This window comes from Poecile atricapillus, chromosome Z, assembly GCF_030490865.1.
Source record: "Poecile atricapillus isolate bPoeAtr1 chromosome Z, bPoeAtr1.hap1, whole genome shotgun sequence".
NCBI lineage: Eukaryota > Metazoa > Chordata > Aves > Passeriformes > Paridae > Poecile > Poecile atricapillus.
The window spans coordinates 37,383,761-37,405,770 of record NC_081289.1 but is presented as its reverse complement, the minus strand read 5'-3'; the positions used below and the strand labels follow the sequence as shown (position 1 = coordinate 37,405,770).

Below are 22,010 nucleotides of genomic sequence, written 5' to 3'. Positions count from 1 at the left end.
AGTTAAGTTACTTTAAGTAGCATTTCTGATGCAATGTGAAATTACTTTTATACAATTTAAGAAAAACAGTAATGAAGTTCTATTTTTGCACCAAGCTTATTGGATCAGATACCTTCTTAAAATCAGGGCTATCATCTTTTTCTAGTCTACTGCAGTATGGTTTTCGATCTTCAAGATAACTCTGTGACCCCGATCGCCCCTGCGCTGAATCGTAACGATCACCTGCAGACATGCTGAGTGATCCCGTATCGTATCTGTAAAAGAAAAGTTCTCATTTTTCTTTGCCTTTGCTGCCAAACTGAGACCCCTGACTGTATCAAACATTTTCAGTTTGCTATTACCAGCTGAAAACAACCAAATGCAATTATGTATTTTAGTTAAACTACCGTCTTCTACTTTCATTTTCAAATGAAAAACAAATTAAACAAATAGTTTTCACTTTCAAATTTCATTTTTATATTCTCCAGTACTTTAAGATTCTGGGTGAAAATGTTTTCAAATTACTCAGTCTGCACAGTAATGCACGCAAAGAAATATTTAAAATATAATTAAATTATTTAATGCAAGCAAGTATTTACATGTCTTAAAATACTTTAAAACTGGCTTAGATAGCTTAATTCTTTATTTATAAAGAACATATATATTTTTAAAAGTGCATTAGTTTAATTGAAGAGTTTTAAAAAACACTAGATGAATGGCCTAGATGAATTTTAAGTTTTATTACAGAAACCAAGATTTCAAAACTATTTGCGGTGAATCCTAGTGTTTCAACAGAAGCAGATGATGAAACAAATTTTTAGTAGTCTTTATCCTAATAACTCAATAGCAACCATATTAATAAAGTTAAGGGTAATTTCACACTGTTCACTCTTCACTAATCATGTGTTAGAGCAGTTTAATTTAAGAGATTTTCACCAGTCAGAACATCATAAAATCCGACAATTAAAGCTAATGGTCCAAAAAGAAATTAATTACTTTTTAAAAAATTATCAGTATTTTAGTATTTACTTTTTAAGAGATCTTAAGGAAATACGTTTTTCAGAGGGTGTATTGTTCTTGAGGTTACACAGAAAATTTTCAGTAGGATAGTCTAAAAGAGAAGCAATAAGAACCTCTTTATCTTCTTTGTAAAAGCTGGGTCCATGCTGAGAAATCTGTAGGGCATAGAACTATGTCCACTATGCTCTATGAAATGCCCAGCCTGCCTTCAGAGCACTGCAAATACGGAGTTCAACATATTCCCCAACATGGAGTACTGCGCTCACACATGGCAGGACTGTAGCTTTACAATCATACTTTATGCAAAATGTAAGTATCATCACAGCCTTTTTAAAGTTCAGCCTAAATACTGGACTTAAGCTGAATTTGTACATAAAGAATTTAAAATGACTACATGCAGACAGAAAACGTAACAACTCTAATTTATTTAAATTGCACATACCTTGAAAGGCTCTCACTCTGAGGTGGGGAGAGGTAAAAAGAGAGAAAAAGAATGGATTGGTCAATAATTTAATTAAAATATATAACAATCTGTGAACAGATACAACCAAACAGTTATGTCAAATGCACATGCCATCTACCAGTATGTATTATCTGAACTGTGCCAAGCTTCAATTTTGTTATGTCTGGAAAAGAAAAGAAATATGTGCTAGAATGCACTTGACAAAATATGATTTACAAGGACATTAACATAACACTCAAAAAGTCTGGAGTGCCCTAAGCAGTGGAGTTATTTCAGCAATTGGTGCATTCTAGGTTTGCTTCTCTGTTATCAAAGGCAATAGAACAGTGTTCCTCAAATTCACTGTTCCTTCTTTCTCTTCTTTAACATTAGCTATGATGTTTTGAACATAACGACTTCAGGTCAAAACAATAAATTAAGATACAGGATCACTGTTTCAACATAGCGTGACTGCAAACAAGTTACTAGACCAACAACATAAGGCAGTACTTATTAGACTTAATTTAAATGGGAGTAAATACTGTACGTGTGGATTTACCTGGAATGAATGAATGAATGAAACACAAAAAATTAAACTCTTTAGTTGAGAAGTGAAACTTAATTAAAAGTGATGATTTAAGAGTGAGGGAGTGTCCTCTAAGCATTATATCAGTCATACAAACCTTTTTCCTTTCTGGATGATCAATACAAATTTATAATTTCTTCCAATTAGTACTCCAATGTGAAGATATTTCAGTCAAGAAACTACACTGATGTATCATCACCTGGACATCTTCCCATATTATTCACCTAGCAGTGGCTGAAGCCTTCCCAATAGGTGGTTTTCTTGGGGGGCTGATGTGGCTTGCTTGGTTTCTTTTTACAGAAGGAAACTGTATTTTTTCAAAGTACATGGGTAACCAGCAGCATTCTCCACAATACACTCAATTTCCTCTTTGACACCTTGAAGTGCACTTACTGCAGAGGATATCAAAGGTACATGCTATCGCCTAACCATTCCTAATAAAACATCACTGTTTTCTGTCAAGAGCATGACTAATGCTGCAAATTAAGAGATTTTGTAAAATATGCCACAGTTAGTTAATAAATTATAAGCTAACCAAGGTTGTAGTATTTATTCAAATTACTAGGGTTTTTTTGCAATGCATCATACTTAAAAATTTGCTTCACAGATCTACCAAAGAAATCTACCAATTTCCTTACTTTTAAGTGGCTATCCTACAACTTAGTTGTAAAGACTATTCTAGCAGGAAAACCAATTTCCCTTAAGTAACAACATGGCATTTTTTTCTGCCAATTCAAGAAATCCTATGCCCTTAATATTAAAAAGCCAAAACAAAATTAGAAAACAACCTCAAAAAAGCTGTCCAAAGTGCTTAGCAAAATCTTACTTCTCTTTAATAGCATTCCTTTAAGGGCAAATGATCATCTAAGGAGTCAAAAGCGTTCTGAAGAACAAGCACAAACTGAAATGTGTTTTTGAGACAGTTCTTTCAAAAACCTCTGACACGAATAAGATAATGATTTTTTCTGATTCCTTAACATTTTCAGGGTAGAAATCAATTCTTGTCATTGTCTTCTAATTTTCTCTATAGCATGCAACCAAATCACATCCATAACTTCTCTGGGCAACCTGTTTGGGTGTTTCACCATAAAATCTTTTGCTTTGGAAAACACTTCCAAGATCACGGAGTCCAACCTTTGACTGAACACCACCATGATAACTAAACCATACTGCTAAACGTCATGTCATTGTTTCTTGAATGCTTCTAGTGACAGTGACTCCACAGCCTCTCTGGGCAGCCTGTTCTAATGCTTAAGTACACTCCTCAGTGAGAGAATTCTTCCTCATGTCCAACCTGAACATCCCTGGCTCAGCTTGAGGCCATTTCCTTTTGTCCTGTCCCTGTTGCCTGGGAGAAGAGGCTGACCTCCCACCTGACTACAGCCTCCTTTCAGAGACTTGGAGAGAGGTCTCTCCTGAGCCTCCTTTTCTCCAGGCTAAACAACCCCAGCTCTCTAAGCCACTCCTTGTAGGACTTGTGCTCCAGACCCCTCTCCAGCCTTGTTGCCCTTCTCTGGGCATTTTTCAGCCCCTCAATGTCTTTCTTGCAGTCATGGGACCAGAACCAGACAGGAATCAAGGTGTGGCCTCACCAGTGCCAAATACAAGGGGACAATCCCTGCCCTACTCCTGCTGGCCACACCATTGCTGACCCAGGCCAGGATGCCATTGGCCTTCTGGGCCACCTGGGCACTGCTGGCTCATGTTCAGCCACTGTCACCAGCACCCCCAGCTCCTTTATCCCTTGGGCAGTTTCCAGGCACTGTGTCCCCAGCCTGTAGCACTGCATGGGGTTGTTGTGACCCAAGTGCAGGACCCAGCACTCGGCCTTGTTGAACCTCATCCAGTTGGCCTCGGTCCATTGATCCAGCCTGTCCAGATCCCTCTGCAGGGCCTTCCTGACCTCCAGCAGATCAACACGCCTGCCCAGCTTTCTGTCATTGGTGAAGTGACTGAGGGTACTCAAGATCCCCTCAGCCAGGTCATGGATTAAAATAGTAAACAGGACTGGCCCCAAAACTGACCCTGGAGAGCTCCACTCATGAGCAGGTGCCAGCTGGAATTTCATTCATCACTACTCTCTGGGCCTGGGCACACAGCAAAAAGCGCACCTGTCCAAGAACTCTTGGTCAGTCAATTCTACACTTCTCCACCAGTCCAGCCCAGCACACTCATCCTTCTAATAATATTCATAATTTTGGGGCTGGTTTAGCACTATTTCACTGTAATGTTATTAATTCTATCAGAAGTACCATGCAGCATGGTCTACCGAAATTAATCTCTACAGAAGAGAATATGAAGTAATTACAGATCTAAGGATAATGATATGTACTACTGGGAGGAAACGAAACATGACTATGCAGTTATGTTAATGTGGCACAGAAATAAAAAGTACAGCGAATCAAAATGGCACAGAATGAGTCTCTTAACTAAAATGTTTAACAGATGTGTACTGGAAGCTTTTACAAAAAAGGAAAAAAATATCACTTGAGTTTTATTCCTAAGTAATGAATCTGATTCTGTAGTATGTTACTCCAGAGTTTAAGTACAAAAAATACATTCTTCTTATAGCCCCACTTTTGTAACTAATTCCGTTTTAATACCTCTTCATCCCACTGTCAAACACCATTCTGTTTTTACACTTTTCTATTTTTAAGGACAAATCAAGCCTATTATACTGTTTTCCACTGACTTTTTATCCAGAATAATAATACTCATTTAGGATATTCAGAACACCATTTTGTTCACTGAAAAAATTACATACATTGTGCTCTTCAACTTTCTGTGTTTCCTTAAATTAACTTCTCATACTATTTTTTAATTACAATAACGACAGCACTGGGTTTAATTTTCAAAGGTTTTAATTAGTGTGTATAAGTAATTAGACCTAATTTATCTGAAAATAACAATGTGGGTGAAATGAAGATTTTGCTGGGTACAAACTGAATGCTTGCTCCAGTAACCTGCTCCATCATGTCCCTGACCTATGTGGCAAAAATCTAATCTACATTTTCTGGATGCTAATTCTACATAATCAGAATGGAAGACAAAATGATCAGTTATAGCCACATAAATTCAAGTGTAAGAAAAATTTTACAATCAAAATGTATCTGTTAAAAGTTAATGAACAAATTATCTTTCTTGAATTACCTGAGTTTCTTTCTTATTTGTTCCTTCTTCTGAATCAGATTGATGATCCTGTTCATTTTCATCACTCTGGTGAAAGAGGGGAGAGGACAAATAATTAAACTGTTGAAAGCTCGGTAAGATTTTAATGCATTCTACACTTGGAGTAGGAAAATGTAAGAGCAGCAGAATACTCCACAGAGAATACACAGGATATACGAAGAAAATTCTCAAACAGGTACATGTTTTCAGTACCAGAAAGACATGAAACAATTTTGCATTTGATACATGAAAATCTGACTTTTACATTATATATGGATCCCGTCACAAATAAAAGGGAAAAGGAATAGTCTGAAACATCAACTATAGCCTTTCTAATCTGACAGCAGTTCTTTAAGTTGCTAAGTACATAGCTACCTGCAATGTGTCAAATAAAGTGTCTCATTTTTTATAGCTTTGGTATGCATGCAATAGAAAATATTTGTTCAAGAATTTATTTATTTTCTTTAATTACGATTAATTCCTATTAAGTTACTGTTACTACAGTGTTCTAGAATTTTTGTTGTCAGTATCAACTGAAAAAAACTTAATTTTGATTTTGCTTCTGAAAACATCAAACCAAAAAATATTTTAATTGAAAAGCATAACGTTTTCTAGAACAATTAGTTACATATTGTATTACTCTAAACAATTCTCTATTTTAAGAGTACACTATACCCATTTCATTTTGCCACAAGTGAGGTTTACTTACATCCTGAGTCCAAAAAGAAACTCCTGTAGATCGTCGTTTTTCTCTTGGTCTCCTTCTTTCCCTTATAGACTTAGGCTGTGACTTATCTTCTTCCTTTTCCTCTTCTTTTTTGCCCCCTTCTGTTAATAACAACTTTCTCATTCACTGAATTATGGCACAATCTAATTTTCTGAAATACTTCTTTTCTCAGTGTTAAAAATGCTCACAATAAATTCCTTTTACCTGAAATAAATTCACTGAACAGCTTCTTACCACATACAGTGTTTGCTGTAATATACACTCCCCAGAATACACAGCTCTAAAATTCTGTAAATACTAATTTCACCTCAGTCACCGAAATAAAATGTGTTAATGTAACAGTAATACAATATAACTTGGACTTATAATTCAGTTTTCAAAACTGTCATGTAATAATTGAAACATCAGTGTCAGCAGATGTATGAAAGTAAAAAAAAAGTCTTTATCATTTTTCATCAAACAAGCTGTTTTCAGCATACATCTAGAATGCAGTACTGAAAAAAAACCCCAAGTTTTAGAAGTCCTCCTTTTCATCACAGTCCTCTCCATTTCTGCTCTAAGGAAAAAAATTTGGGACCTCCTACACCATATTAGATTATTACAGATGTTATTTTTCTTTAAAACAAATGCAATTGCAATTCAAAACAGATGTAACAACTCAGGATTGTGCTTGCTCCCTATTTGTTTACAAGTAATTTGTGCGAAAACAAATTAAATAAACCTGCTAAAACCTAAGTTCTTTACTTATTATCATGCAGTCTGTTCAGCCTGATGTTCTTTTATTAAATAAAGAAACCACAGAACTGAGTTCAGATAGAAGAATCACTAATCATGAGTAACTACCAACATTAGTCCTCAGAGGTAAATAAACACTTAAGAGTGAAGCAAGAATTAAATAGGAAAGAAGCAAAGTACATCTGTGGTGAACATACACCTTTTCTAATTTAATAAACTAGAATTTTACCTCTGGCTTTTCAGACGGTAGTGTATTTCTCCTCCAAAAATCATAACTTGAAAAAAAATAGAACCTGTGGTAGCTAATATTTACCAGTGAAAATCTTTTCCCTAGATCAATCTAGAGTGATTTCCTAGAGAAAGCAGGCATTATGAAAGAACTGTAATCCAAATTTCAGTTCATTTTAGGACAAAGAGAAAAAAATCAGAAAGCATATCCATGAAGCCTAGCTCCAGTAACTTCCTCAGAAAACATGGCTATACTGCTATATAGTTCATGGAGATTTCATCAGTGGATCATTTTATCTGACCCTCTGTAGAACAAAATTATCAATTTCCATCAGTAACCCTACTGAAGTTACTGATCAATAACTGGAATTAAAGTATTTCTCTCAAGTCAACTGTGGCAAGTCCAAGAGCAGAGATCACACTGTATGTTAACAGGCTCTTCCTTTGACAGGCAAAGAATCAGACACATCTCTCAGAATTACAGAAGTTGAAATGAGGGCAAAATCTTGGTGACATCAGAGAAAAACTTTTTTGTGATCTTTGAATCATGCATCTAATAATCAATTTAAGATTATATAAACCAGCTAAAGTATGCAGAACTATGGTTACATCTGAACTAGGATGGGAAACATCCCCTTTCCTTTTCCAGCTGCTCATGCAATCCAGAGAGGTCCTTAAAGAAATAAAGGGTCATTTCAGTCCTTCAGTGTGAAAGGAGTGAAACGAACCCCTAGTTATTTAGCAATTACTTAATCAAGTAAAATGCCTTCTTAATACCTGCAAGTATTTAGGCCCTGAAATATGGTATTTTATTATAGCTGCTGTGTTAAACCAGAAATTAAAGAAAAATTTATGGGGGTATATTTGAAATATCTGTGACCCAACACTGGAAAAAAAACCCAAATGGCAGGCAAAACACCACCAAATACAGAAAATCTTTTTTCTTCTCTATTTGAAAGTTCCAAAATTTCTTACAGAAGATTTGAGCAAGGTACATCCCCAATGGTCTTATGTATCTCATCCTATTTTGAAATGCCTCTAGAAATGTAAGCTGCCCTTTGTCAACTAAAACAAAAACCCCCTTCATAAACAGTACTCCTACCTCTCTCACTTTCCTTTGTTCCACTCCGAGAATAGGCAGAAGTTATACCTATAAGGCTGTTTGGTCTGTTTAGCTGACTTGAACTTGATAGAGAGCTAGTGGATGTGGAGAGTGAAGAGGTGGATGATGAAGAAGTTGAAGTTGAAGTTGGTCTATAGCGATGATACGGCTATTCAACAGAAAAATGTCAGAATTAATTTAACAAGATAAACAAATACAAACCATGGGATATGAAAATATTTAACTGTATAAATAATTCTTACAGTAGTGCCAAAATTAAAATAATATTGTTGGAGTAAAGATTCATATAATTTCTCTACCTAAAGAGACTCATCATGAAAATACCTCTTCAACAGTTCGGGAATATCTTTGTCTATAATCATCGTCTTTAGTTTCAGATTCTTTCTTTTCTTCTTGTTTTTCTTTGTCCTGTTTTTCTTTCTCTTCCTTTTCTTTTTCTTCATTTTCCTGTTCTCTGGTTCGTGTGGGACGACTTCTTCCTATAGTTTTTTCAGCTTCTTGGAGATCTGTCAGTGTTACGCCCTGTGAAAACAGCAGTCAGCAAACACCACTTAAATACAACATTAACATTAATGTAGATAATCATGTATTTTGAAGAAAACATTCAACTTAAGAAAGTTAAATCTATCTATTAAGAAATAAATGTTACCTATATATTCTATCTATAAAGCTTTCCTCTTGAATCTTGGAACCAAACGTCCCTCTGATATGTGGCAAGTGTTTGCTGTAATGTGATCTGCCACAGACTCTCCAGCAAGCCAATTTTTAGCTGAACTAGTAGATACAGATTGCATAGAAGATCCTATAGAAATAATTTAAGAATCCAACAGATGCTTTTAATATGATCGTAAGCATACTAAACATTCTGAAAGAACCCTAAAAATTTAATACTAATATTTTCAGAAATGTTGAGACTTTAAAAATTAATTCCTTACAACTGGATTTTTAGGTCAGCAACATTAAAAAGTCCCTTGTTGTTTTTAGGCTAAAAACTAGTTTTGAAATAAGCTCAGAAAGCAAACCGTTTTATGAAGACAGGTTTTCTCTACTATGCTTTTCAGCTATGTATCTTAGTGAGATATTGCTTGAAACACTTTGTAATCTACTCCTCAAAGCCAGCTTTCCATCTGATCAGTTAATTAAGTGCTTTTAGTGTTGATAAAGTTTAATCCAGTAATTCCTAGTAGCTTCTTCACTGTAAAGATTCAGCAATAGTTAGCCTGTATTCTGACTATCTTTCAGGGCTCTGAATTAGTACTACAAAGTAAAAATAACTCCTTTATGATGAAGTTGTATCAAGCAGCACAGATTTCTCTTTAGGAAAGCTAACCAGAAGTATTTGAGGGGTTTAAAACTGAAAAGATTTGAATGCGACATTGGTAAGCAATGTAGCTACAGACTCAGCCTAAAAACAGGTAAGGACAATGGCTAGAGTATTTCTCTAGCATACAGTGTATAGAGGGTAGTGCTGTTTTATTCAGGGACTATTTGCTGATTATTCTCAGTTTGCCAGCAGACAGTGGTTGGCAGTTGCTCCACTGCCAAAGAGCATTCAACTACCATTAGAGATACTCTGTTTTGCTATTTCCACATTGGTCCCTGTGATAGGATTGTGCTAGTTGCTGACAAAACATGGATAAAAACTGGGAAGAACTTCCAAATATATCAGTGTGTAAACTAAGAGAGAGAAATGCTGCAAGGAGACATGCAGTTAGATACTTGATTATTAGTATGTAATAAAAATCTCTCTTTTAGTATTTTTCTCTCTCCAGAGAAACTAGATTAAAAGTATTTTTCCTTTGTCATTAATCTTATTAGCCATCCATATGTTGATCAGCTCAATTATATTATCTACAATTGTTCATGCACAGAAAAAAAACCAATTAGAAATGGATGCAAATGCAGTATGCTGTGCCTGTTTCTCAAGAATGATGTTATGGGTATGTTTTCAAAAATCTAGACGCTTTAGTAATACTATACCTGTGTAGATCTTCTAGACTGTCTTGCTTGCCTGGATCTAGCTTTTCTTTGGGACTCGGACTCTTCGTCCCGTACTGGAGTGAGGTATGATCTAAAGAGTTAATTACAAACAAAATTAGCACATGATAATTTTTGCACAGGAAACCAAGGCTGTCAGAAGAAAATATTTAACTATATAGGACAGACTACATTTTAGACATTTCATCCGTATCATACTGATCTACTTATTCATCAAGACAGCAGCCTTAGAACTCAATTAAAATATACACAATTTTCCTACTTAATTTAGATTTCTTTTTACCATTTTCTATAAATATAACTTCAGCTCTTTTAGTATTTCACTAACACAGGGGGAGGAGACCTCAGAGATTCAGCCAGTTAGACCTTTATACATCAAATATGTGTGTGTATTAATTTTTAACATAACTTGTAAGCTTTTAGAAAAAACCAAATGTACTGTTAATGCAAAAAATCTAATTGTATCATCCATTTAATCAGAAATTAAGAATCCCTGAGAAGGTGGTTACCATATTTTCACATGAATCATCCACACTTTGAGTAATCCAAGTCCCTTTGAAAAAAATGAGCTTAAAAATAAATCTTCATGAAACCCACAGAAGTCCTGCAGAACAAGCAGGTAATTGTAATCAAAGACAAAAGGCTACTAGAGTAGACATACAAGGTCTGGACTCTTTTTAAGAAATTCTCTAATCCAAGTAACAGGTTAAAAAACCAACAGGAGATACATGCATGCACAAATGCATATATTTGTATGTAAACCCATAATAAAAGAACTTAAAGGTTTTTAATGCATTTGTTGATTTTCTATGGCAGAATATTCTGGGAAGCTGCTATAATTTCACACAGTTTTTAAATCCTTGGATTGGCTAAAAATTAGGAAGAAAGTGAAAAAAAGATTTTAAAAAAGTGAAATCAAAAGGTAGCTAAAAGGCTGCTTAAAACTTCTCTGAGCTCCTTTAGATTAGATTCTCTAATATTTTCTGATTGTCTCTTTTTATATATCATTAGTTAAGAACAGTTAAGAATCACTGGCTATAGATTCAGTAATTATCTAGGGATTATGCCATCAGCTTTTAACACCTAAATAATTTATGTATGGGAAGAGCAGTTTGCTCACCTAATATATTTGGTAGGCCTTAGCAATACTAAAGAGTTCAGAAACAGTCGTAAGAGTTAAAAAACAGACCTAGAGGTTACAACCTATGCTCTACCCCATTAAAATACTAACAACTAACTGCTATACTTAAAAATGTTGAAAGAACTCCAATCTTATAGTGCATCTTTAAAAACCTGCACTGTGTAAATTTGATTTCCTTATCTGGATCTCTTGCAACAGCATTTTTGATTGACTTTGATTGACTTTCCATTTCCCAAAAACTTTAGTCTGTATCCACGTAAGGAAAAGGGTGCCTGTTAGGCTGCTTTAGTTAACTTGACCTGAACCACCACTGACTAAGGAGGGCTTGACTGCAGACCTGGTGTCATCTTTAGGACTTAAAATTGCTACAAACTGTTTCCCATAACTTGCTTTTTAGTAACTGCTGTACCTACACCTAACCTTCCAGTAATTCTGAAATAGTTTAAATTGCACTGAGAGAAAACAAAAAGTCTCAACTTTTCAGGTGAACACTGCAGCTATAGTCAAGAGTAGAAAGTACTCTTCCCTAGCATCCCTTGTATGCGCCACACACAGCTACCTATGCTGTATTATTCATGATACAAAGACTTAGAGACTCAAGTTTGTAATTTCCTTCCCTGTTTCTCTAAACCAATCCTAAAAATTAAATAAAGAATATAGTTTCTTCAGCTACTCTAAAAGACTGCATCATTACATGCTTCAACAATAAAGTACTTCATAATACCTTTACTTTTCAACTGTCTTTGAAATACTCTTCCACTTTCTAAACATAGTTTAGTCTATGAACACAGATTAACCAACTTCATTACTTAAGAAAATATATAGCATGTAGTAGTTCATATACATTTATTTTTTCATGTGCATAGAAACATATGTAGATACACATACACATACATATATCTATCTGTATATATACAGATAGATATGCTTGTGCTCATATTTAGCACACTACATTCTCAAATGCATGCAGCAATTATTCAAATTTTGATTTCTAAGATTCAATGATAAACTAATATGCCATCAAGAAAGTATCTGCAACAGTATACTATACAATCAGCCCGGTCAGAGAAAACCACAGAATTTCAGGCCAAATGCACGTATCTTTAACATATGTAGTATATGCACATTAGTAGAAACACACTAGTGAGAGCAAACGAGATAGCAAAAGCCGAATTTTCCTTGCATTTCTAGCTGATATAAGACTGAAATAGCATTTGAATTTTAGAATTTGAACTACTCTGAATTACTTTTGAGAAAAAGGGCATTTTGTGGGATTTAGTTCAAATTTCACTATGGAAAATGCAGGTTCTGATCTGACTACAGTAGTTATTGAAATGGATTGTTAGCATATGTGGACCCTTCCTGAATCATGGTGGGGAATAATAAAAACATAATCTACATATCACAGAAGTTTTTTAATCTCATTTGGGTAGGAAGGAAGACTACAGAAAATAGTGTACTCTAATTAGGCCACTATAAGGAATCTTAAAATGCTGCTGCCTTAAGTGAACCAAAAGAATGCAATTTTCTTCTGCAATAAGGAACAGCTTCATTAACTCTGAACATACAGAGATACACATATCTGGCACTGATACACAAAGTACATTTTGAAACTACTACAGGAGCAACACAGAAATCTGAACTTGCATTTTAGCAGGAGAGTTGAAGGATAAACATTTATAAATATCCAGAAAAAGAAGAACAAGGGAAAGCTAAGAGGAATTAACAATATTTTGAAATCTTATTTTTGCTTCCATAAATAGAAGGAAACAACCCTTCATGGAAATAAATATGCACCAATCTTAACCCATGCTTCATGTAACTGTAAACAGAAAAAAACACCATATTCTTAAAATAAGATTTACATCAGCTTCTTACTCATTCTTCGTATTGAGTATCTCTTAGAGCATTGCATTTAAAATTGTATGACTTTCAAGTAGAAGAGATCCTAAATCATGCAATGAAATAAACAGAATGTGTTGGGTTCAATACTCTCTTCTCTATAACGTCAGGCATACAAAATGGTTGAAAAAATGCTATGCTGTGACTTATTAGCATACTGCCAATGGCACACGATCTCAATCAGCAGCAATGTAGTTGTAGTAATTAATTAACTAATTAATTACTCATTTTATTATTTTGAATTCAGTGTTTTTACAGAGTTCCATTATCAGTATTTTGAAGAGGACTCATTTAATCTGTTAAGAGAAATACAAATTTGAAAATACCATATACCATATGAGAACCCAAAGCCAGTCAAAAACGCACAACACTGAAGTTGAAATTTCATTAATAGTCTCTACTAGTACTAAGCCCTTAGATAAAATGAGGTATCAGTTGTTTCAATACTTAGCAAGAAAACAACACTGCTTTACACACTGTACTTTTTGATTCTCCGGTACCAACACATTCCTTTAAATAATAAAAAAAAAGTATAACTTTTGTGTAAGAGCAACGTTACTCTTAGGACCTTTACACACCTCCGTCTCTCCCTGACCTCTGATGTTGAGGACACAGTGCCAGAAGTAGCTGTAGTCATGGCTGTGGTAGTGGCTGCAGCATTTACAACAGATGGTGCAACAGGAACGGTCACTGCTGTAGGAACACTGTCCTTTTCTTTCTCAGTACTATCCTCAGCCCACAAACGATTTGAGGTACTACAGCATAACAAGCAGCAACACAAAAAAAGAGAAAAGGAAACAGCTAAACAATGAAAGCACTTTACTAAACAACTAATAACATGTAAATTGAGGGATGGATTTTTTTTTAAGAAGCAAACTGAGAAATGTCTCTACTATGAAAGCTCAGCTTGAGCTATTAAATTGAATAAATTAAGAATTAGCAGTTTACAATAATTGAACTTTTATTCTTCAGACCCTTCTAACATTTTATTTATTCTTTTGTACCAACATGGCTTTCTTTTTACAGTAGAAAGCCATTCACAATTTTTGAGCCAAATTGTATAAAATCAAAACAAATTTAACAGGAAAGTGAAAAAATCCAGAGCCCCAGGATCTACTAAACAAGAACGCATGCACATACATAAGCACACAGTAGACCTGACAAAAAAAATAAAGGAAGAAAATGTCCTGGTGCCATTACCTGCTTTGTACACCTGCTGAAGTAGAACCCGTTGTACTCTTCGTAGTAGTGTTTGTGCTGGCAGGCAGTGTTTTCTGAAGACCAGCAGAAGAGGTAACCGTTGATGCAGTACTTGGAACATTAGAACTTAGCAAATCATCTTGTCTTCTACCAAAGGAGCCACTGCAGGAGAGACATGTACAATGGCTGCATTTATTACTTATATTTACTCATTAAAATATCACCAAGCTGTGAATGCTCTATTGAATTTCTGCCCATGTATTCTGTGCCTCAGTTGAGTCTTGGAAACTTCTGGTGCAAAAGATGCATTTTTTTTCATTGTTTCCTTGGCTAGGACTTTTAATTTACGACTTCGGAGGGCAGAAGTGTCCCTTAGTCCTGACCATTTCTTCACCAAAGAGGATAAAGAATGGAATCTCACTCGTTTATGTAAGAATGTCTTGATCACATCTACTAAAGTATTCATATAGGGCCCCCAATGTCCCATTTTTAAACTGCTGTTTCACCCACACTGAATACCTCAGAAAATGCAGAACCTTACTGAACAGCTTGTCAGGAAAGAAAATGTCATCAATATCACTCCTCTTATAATTTGAAAGCAATTAAATACACTGCCCCATTTTAAAAAAATCTTTAATTATTCCCAGGAAGAATAACCTCCCACTCAGTTTTTTCCCTTGCTCTTCAAGCTATAAAGCAGACCAGTGGTTTACAAGAAATAAATATGCATGATGCTGTATTAGGCAGCCTGATATTATTAGGCTATTAGGCTATTGATAATATCAATGTCAAGACTCAAAATAATGCTAAGTATGTGTACCAATATGCAGCTTAGTTATTAGACTCTTTCCTTTGATCTATTAATTTCAGCTATTTATTGCCCCACTGATTACAAGGAAGAATTTGATTCAAATAGCTACATTGAACCTACACAATGCAACAAAGTTAATCACATATATATGTGCAGAATAGGATTCCTCCTGAGAAAATTCTGCAAGTTAGGAACTAGCACACCTGAGACCTACTCTCGTATTTTCATAATTTACTTTGCATTCAAGTGAATTTTATGTATTCTATGCTGCTGATACTCAACATAGGCATGGCTATAATTTACAATTAAAGACAGCAGTCCAATACCTCAAGACTGTCATGCAAAAATCAGAATTCAAGAGATAGTGTTTTCCCCCTTTTCATATACCAAGCAGAATTATTTCTATTGCAACATTTAAAATAATTATCTTTGGCTACTGAACTCATCTGGAAAGAGTCAAATGAACCCCAAACTGAAAAAACCAATAGGAAAAAGAAAGCATCTAACTTTAATTACATAGTTCAAAATCAGCACAACCACTGCATCAGCGTACAACTGCATGCTTAAAACCAGCACAACTATTGCAATATATACTTTGCAATTATTATGAACACAGCGATCTGTCAGCATTCAATTTTATACTGTCCTTACAAAATGATTCAGTACTTGTTAACTTTTAAGCCTATTTTGATTTAAAAATTAAAAAAAAAAACAAAAACAAAAAAACAATCCCACACCTTCTTTGATAACTTGTGTTTAATGATGTAGGACCTTCATTCAAACTGTTTTTCTTGACATCTTCTTCCCATTTTCTCCTGGTGTAGGAACTGCCACCACGTATTGAACTAGCAGATGAATCCCTGTAAAAGAGATTTTGGGTTAGCAAACTCACATTAAAGAAGGCTGTTCTTGATGTGAGCTTTGAATTAAAATCTTGGATAACATGCTTAAAATAAACGTAACTGAATAAGGAATAAAATTCATTTATGGACAATCACTTTCAAGCCTCTGTGGAAAGATACTACATTCATACTAACATAATTAGAAACATAAAAAGAAAGCAGCATCAAAAGAAAACTGCTAAGGAGGATTTAATCAACATGAAATCAATTGTTGGCTTTTATCTGTGGTCATCGCTGGCTTTGTTTTTCTCAAAAAAGCAACAAGATGTTTTTCTGTTTGCTCCTGAGATTATCCAGTCTACTTGGGGTTTTTAATAGCTGATTTGATGGAATTTTTCATTCTTTGTTGTTATAAGAAGTTTAAAAGCTGACAAGCCTTTAGAACTCATGATACTGTAAGACCAGTGTAACTAGGCTTGCAGTAGCCATTCCTGAGGGGTCTGACATGTATCACTAGCTGACATGACTTCAGTCATAAGGAATTTCCAGACTGCTGTTGCAGTTTATAGAAGCAAGGAATAACCTTGCAAAAATCTGCTTATAAAAACTATCCCTAAAACTGACACGCAAAAACTGAATTTCTAATAAAAATGTCAGCTCAAGATCTGAAGTTCAGCCAGTAGGAAGAATAAAACATGTCTTCCATAAAATTATATATAAGACAATCAGGCGTACAAGGCAAAATAAAATAAAACTTTGAAAAGATATATTTTATGTTCAGATACCTTTGGCCATCATAATATACCTCTTTTTGCATCTATGTTGGCACTCTGCAGCTGGAAACATTAGAAAATGGTAAAACATAGACCATAAAATGTAGTGGTGTTTTTACCAGCTGAGAGAAACACAAATTCTGAGATATCATCTACTACAGAAAGGTCCTGCGGCATGACAATTTCTCATAAGCTCAAGGTTTCACTTTGCCAAGACACTACAGTACTTTTGCTGTAGCACTGGCTACTCAACTGAGGCTGGATGTCTGAGATTTGTTAGTCTAAAAGCCCAGCTGGGATTCATCTTGAAGTCACTTCCATCACTCACACAGGATGTTAGCTAGGATTATGCTACAGCACTGATTCACAAGGCAAGTAGGTGTTATGTAGAACAAGAACAGGGCATTAAGCTAAGCAACAAGGACAAAGACCTTTGACAAAGGCAGAGACCCTAATAATTTATTAAGGTACCTGTGGGGCAGATGGTTAAATTCTTCATGCAAACAAGGTCAGAATAAATGTCAAAAACCTCTTATGGCTTTAGATAGGCTGGATTGTCTGCCATATCATACAGTAGGCAAAGTATTGATGTCTAAAAGCAGGCTTCATCTCTGGTACAACAAGGTGTACAAGAAGTTCTCACAAGATCAGTTATACTGATGAGCACTAGGACTAACAAGACTGGTGACTGCAGTTAATCCCATGCCTATAAGAAAAACTATACTATTGCTGATAACCACTTTTAGAACTGTGTCTGTGAATAAATCAAGACTGGCACATCAAGGACACAAATAGACTTCAACGCTTAAGAAAGACAATCTCTTTGTTGCAAGCAATAACAGTTTCTAAGGAATAAAACTGAATGAAATATTTATTCCAATCTTAAGGTATCATCTAGTTAAGACACTTTTGGAGAACAAGAGCTTTTTAGAAGAAGTATTAAAAAAAAACCCCAAAAATGAAACAATAATAATCCCTCTATAAACAAACCAAAACTGACAAATTCGGTCTCAAAGAATATAGCAGTCAAGATATGATAGCACAAACAGAAACTCAAAATTTCCCTCTTACAGAAACACAGATTAAAAACTATCTGGCCATGTAAAATGAGAAATGCTAACAAATTACACTGAGCTTTAGGGAAGTATGAGATCTGAAATATCCCTGAAATATCTGAAATTCTGTTTTGAAACAGAATTTGTCACCTAGAGACTAAACTTACGCAACTTCCTGCAAGTGTGAGAAAAAAAAATATTTATCTTGTGTTTGCATTGAAACAAACAGTTCCCAAGAACAGCAACAAAGACATTCCTCTTCAGGTATAAAGAGACTATCAATCTCACAGACAAGGATTACAACAGCACATTTTGAGCAATCAAAGGACTTTCATGGATGACAGTTCAGGTCATCCAGCATTCATCCGTCTAGATATGATCCAAACAAAACCAAGGCATTATGGAGACCTCTACATTTTGTACTATGCATTCTACAGTAACTGCAGAAAACATCCCTGTAGAACCTCAGGAAAGGAGAAGTGAAAAATAGGAAGGTTCTGACTGTGTAAATATGCTACGAAAGTAACCCAAATCCTAACAGGTATCAAGCCTATTCACCTAACTATTTGTTTCTTTTATTCTGAAAGCTACAGAAGCAATAGCAGCAAATAAAATAAAAATCTCTGAAAGATAACGAAAGATCAACATGTAAACAGGAAAAGCTTATCTAACCTATGATTCCTGTACTGCTGCTGCACAATATCATTTTTAGTGAAGTCCATAATAAACACACATTTTATCAAAGTAATAATGTAGCCCAGTAGCAGCACTTCATCACTCAAGACAAAGCAGAGTAAAATTTTAGCACCCTTCAGCAGCTTAGAAGTTTAGGACTTCATATTTTGGATTTTATTTATTTTCTTTCTAAAGAAGACAACACTCTTCACTGAGTTCTGCTCTTGTCTTAGAATAATTTGGACTCTAGAAAAGCTTATTATAATTTACAAGATCAAAAACCTTCAGGAAGTGGACTGGCATATGAATTAGCACAAGCTGAACAGCCAGATAGTGCTATAAATTAGCACTGTTTTAAAACATGTAACTTTGTCAGTCACTTTAAAATCTTATTTAAATTTTATATTAAAAAAAAATATAACTTCAGAGTCACCTGTTTTCTTTTTCATCAATGTCAGAGGTACTGGCCAGCCGTCTTGGTATTGTAGGTGCAACATATGCAAGTCGAGTTCCTTTTCCATCTTTCTCCTGAAAGACATCAGTTTTTTGTTAATTGTTACTATTATTGATTATCTTGTCTGGAAAATCATCATTATGCCAACTCCAGCCATATTTATTGTGACCTGATTACACAAATGAGTTTTAAGCTTTAGTTAAATATCATAAAAGACCACAACATGAAAAGGAAACTGCGAATGTTTCCATTCTAGTGATGATAATGACTTATTTCTCTTTTTCCTGCTTTGCTGAAATACAATTCAAAAAGTGATTCCTGAAAGCAACTGGTTCAATATTTTTATATAATACAGTACATTACCATTCTTAATATTTAAATTGTATAAACATTTGTATTTCATTCTATGCAACCACAAGTTCTATTTTGTTCAGCTACCTGAACAACACTTGGTTTAGTTTAGCCATAGGTTACAGAACTAATTTTTGAAAATAAAAATCACTACAAAATGAAAATGAATACAAAAGAGACTTCTATAATTTAGAAGATTCTTTTAGCATCACTCTCCAAGTGATGCAAAAGCTATCAAATCTCTGATGTCCTCAAACTGTAAAAATGACTACTACCTTTGCAAGTCCTAGAAAGAAATTAAATGCCAGCATTTAATTATTACCAGACACTGAATAATTACCAGACACTGAAGGAGTATATTACACTTTGAGAGATACTACAAAGAAGCTCTGTAATTTAACAGTAATAGTAAAGAACAGATGTGTACTACAATCTGACTTCTATAATACATCATTAACATCTATACTAAGAAATGTATATGAATTCCTCAAAATGTTGTTTCATCTTGTAAATGATTACCTTTTCTTTGTTGTCCAGTGAAGAGGAAAGTCTAGGACTTGATGCAGAACGCATAACACCTGCAGAGTCTTTTTCTTTCTGAGCTTCTTTAGAAGCAGTAATCTCTGCAAGTGCACCATAACTACCAGTTTTTCTAAGACCCAACCTCCATGAAGCAGGAGATTCATCTTTCCTCTCTTCATCTTTGGGAGAAACCTTGGTTGTAGATGTTGGAAACTATAAAACACATGAAAATGAATTTACTTTATTAACTTATGTTATCCGTGGTAATTCATGCTCTTTGCAAAGATTTGAGAACTGTTTTTAATAATCGTAAGTGCTGAACTCATAGGGAAGTTGTAGTGAGAGGCAGCCTATGCACTTTTCTCTTGAATTAGTCAATGAGATCAGAAATGTAAGACTGGTCAAGGAATACCGCTGCTATAAAGTTAGCTTACAAAAACCCACACTTCGTAATACACGCTGTGAACTTGAGATAATAACTTAGAAACATGCAAATCCGGTATTAACATTTTGATTAAATATGTTATTTCGCAACCTGTACATAAACCTGTGCACACAAGAACCTCACCATAGATTTTTCACCCTTACTGGGCACAAGAACAATGCCAGTTTTGCGCAAGCCCTGCCTCCATGATGCAGGATCTACTGATTCCACGACAGGCATGATAGGAGGAATGAAATCATACTAAAGCCAATTAAGACAAGACAAAGATGAAGATTGAAAGGAAGGAAAACAGAAACAAAAGGTTGTTTTAACACCATACAGTTTGTTCCTAGGTTTGCCATAAGTAACTCTTCATTACAACACAAAATACCAAAAAAGCAGTAAGACACTTAAAGCCTTAGCAACAGATTACAACCAAACATAACACAGCATGTTTAGCTCATTCAGAGACAGTATTACAGCTTGCATAGAAAAGAACAACAAAGCCTTTGACCTTACAAGGTCCATGGCCTAAATCCTCACACTGTTGATAATAATGGAAGATTCACACTGACATACACACCCCTTATCTACTTACCATGGATCATTCACATCCCTCCATCACATCCCATGCTAGTGTAGCTATCCCTCCCAAACTTGCCTTACCTTCAGTACCTGCAGCCAGAGAGCAGCATTACTGAAAGCAGTGCAGACTGAAGGAAACCTGACTTTTAGCTTAGAATACTGCATCTGCACCCCTTGGTTTTGCCATCTATGATGTAAAAGCAGAAGTGCAGCTACAGCTGATCACATGCTGCACACCTAAAAAGGCAGGTGCAAGCATAGGTCCAAGATCACACACAGGGTGCTGCTTTACCTTTACTGGTAAAAACAGTTTAAAGCATTTTTGTTTACTGATAGAACCTGTAACTGCTCCTTTAGATCACAGCTACCTGCTATGTTACAAAATAATAATTTTGATATAATGTGCATTTATTTTGTAGCTACAGAAGGCCCTGAGCTTTTCACATAATAGGAAAATAACTAGTTTACTTTTAGCCTGCACTTTTTACATAGAAGACCAAAATATAAAACATTAATTTTTGCATAACAAAATTAGAAGTGTATTGATGATTTGTAAAAGCTTGTAATTTAGCTTAAAATCAAGCTTATTTCCTCTCTTATGAAAATATATCCCCATATAATTAAATCTGATCAATTAAATTAAATTAAACCTGCACCCGTTACATTAAAGTATGCTTTGTAAGATATATCACTATTAGATTCTACTGTGAATGTGGAAGTCCAACCTCAGTAAGCACCCAGGAGCAAAATACACTTTATACTCCTAGTACTTTGTCTTCTCTCTCTACTGTGGCTGCAATTTATCATGGTTACCATTTCTCCTGAACATGCTTTTCAGATGCATCAGTAGATGGTTACATTTTGATGAAGATGTATATAGAAAAGCTGTAATGAATGACAAATGAAGATTTACTGGCTTGCTATCCAGTTTGCTCTGATATTCTATAAGTCTGGCTATGCATTATTATCTACTGTAATTTTTTTCCCCAAGCATATCTATCTTGCCAAGTAAAACTAAAGTTCATCCAAACTAACTGTTCCTGTAAAGTTACAAGCTGTGAAAGCTTCCAGCATGCAATATGGCTTTGCTAGGTGTGGATTTGAGCTGTGCATTGAATAAATCATATGTCCCTATTATTTAGCTCTTCCATGAGGTCTTAACCATATTAAAACAGGGATGAGACCCACATAACTTTCTACTTTGTTTTTCAGGTATCATTTCTGATTTCTGTGCCAAAGCACTAGCTGAATACTTAAGGGACTCCTGAA

The 22,010-nt window shown here is 35.0% G+C and overlaps 1 protein-coding gene across 4 annotated transcripts in view; it reads right to left on the bottom strand.

Moving 5' to 3' along the window:
* The window catches only part of LOC131593015 (protein phosphatase 1 regulatory subunit 12A-like), a 112,178-nt gene that overhangs the window by 14,636 nt on the left and 75,532 nt on the right, over positions 1-22,010 (bottom strand). For 2 of the 4 annotated variants that reach the window (XM_058865154.1, XM_058865155.1), the window contains exons 10-21: positions 19,730-19,945; positions 18,839-18,933; positions 15,798-15,920; positions 14,250-14,411; positions 13,628-13,804; positions 9,989-10,079; positions 8,333-8,530; positions 7,988-8,156; positions 5,905-6,023; positions 5,178-5,243; positions 1,442-1,458; positions 113-254 (exon numbers count right to left, since the gene is read on the bottom strand). In XM_058865154.1, the coding sequence (XP_058721137.1) occupies positions 113-254; positions 1,442-1,458; positions 5,178-5,243; positions 5,905-6,023; positions 7,988-8,156; positions 8,333-8,530; positions 9,989-10,079; positions 13,628-13,804; positions 14,250-14,411; positions 15,798-15,920; positions 18,839-18,933; positions 19,730-19,945 (1,575 nt within the window). Of the gene's footprint in view, positions 1-112; positions 255-1,441; positions 1,459-5,101; positions 5,244-5,904; positions 6,024-7,987; positions 8,157-8,332; positions 8,531-9,988; positions 10,080-13,627; positions 13,805-14,249; positions 14,412-15,797; positions 15,921-18,838; positions 18,934-19,729; positions 19,946-22,010 lie in introns of those variants that run through there. The other 2 variants (XM_058865152.1, XM_058865153.1) reach the window with 2 other exon arrangements.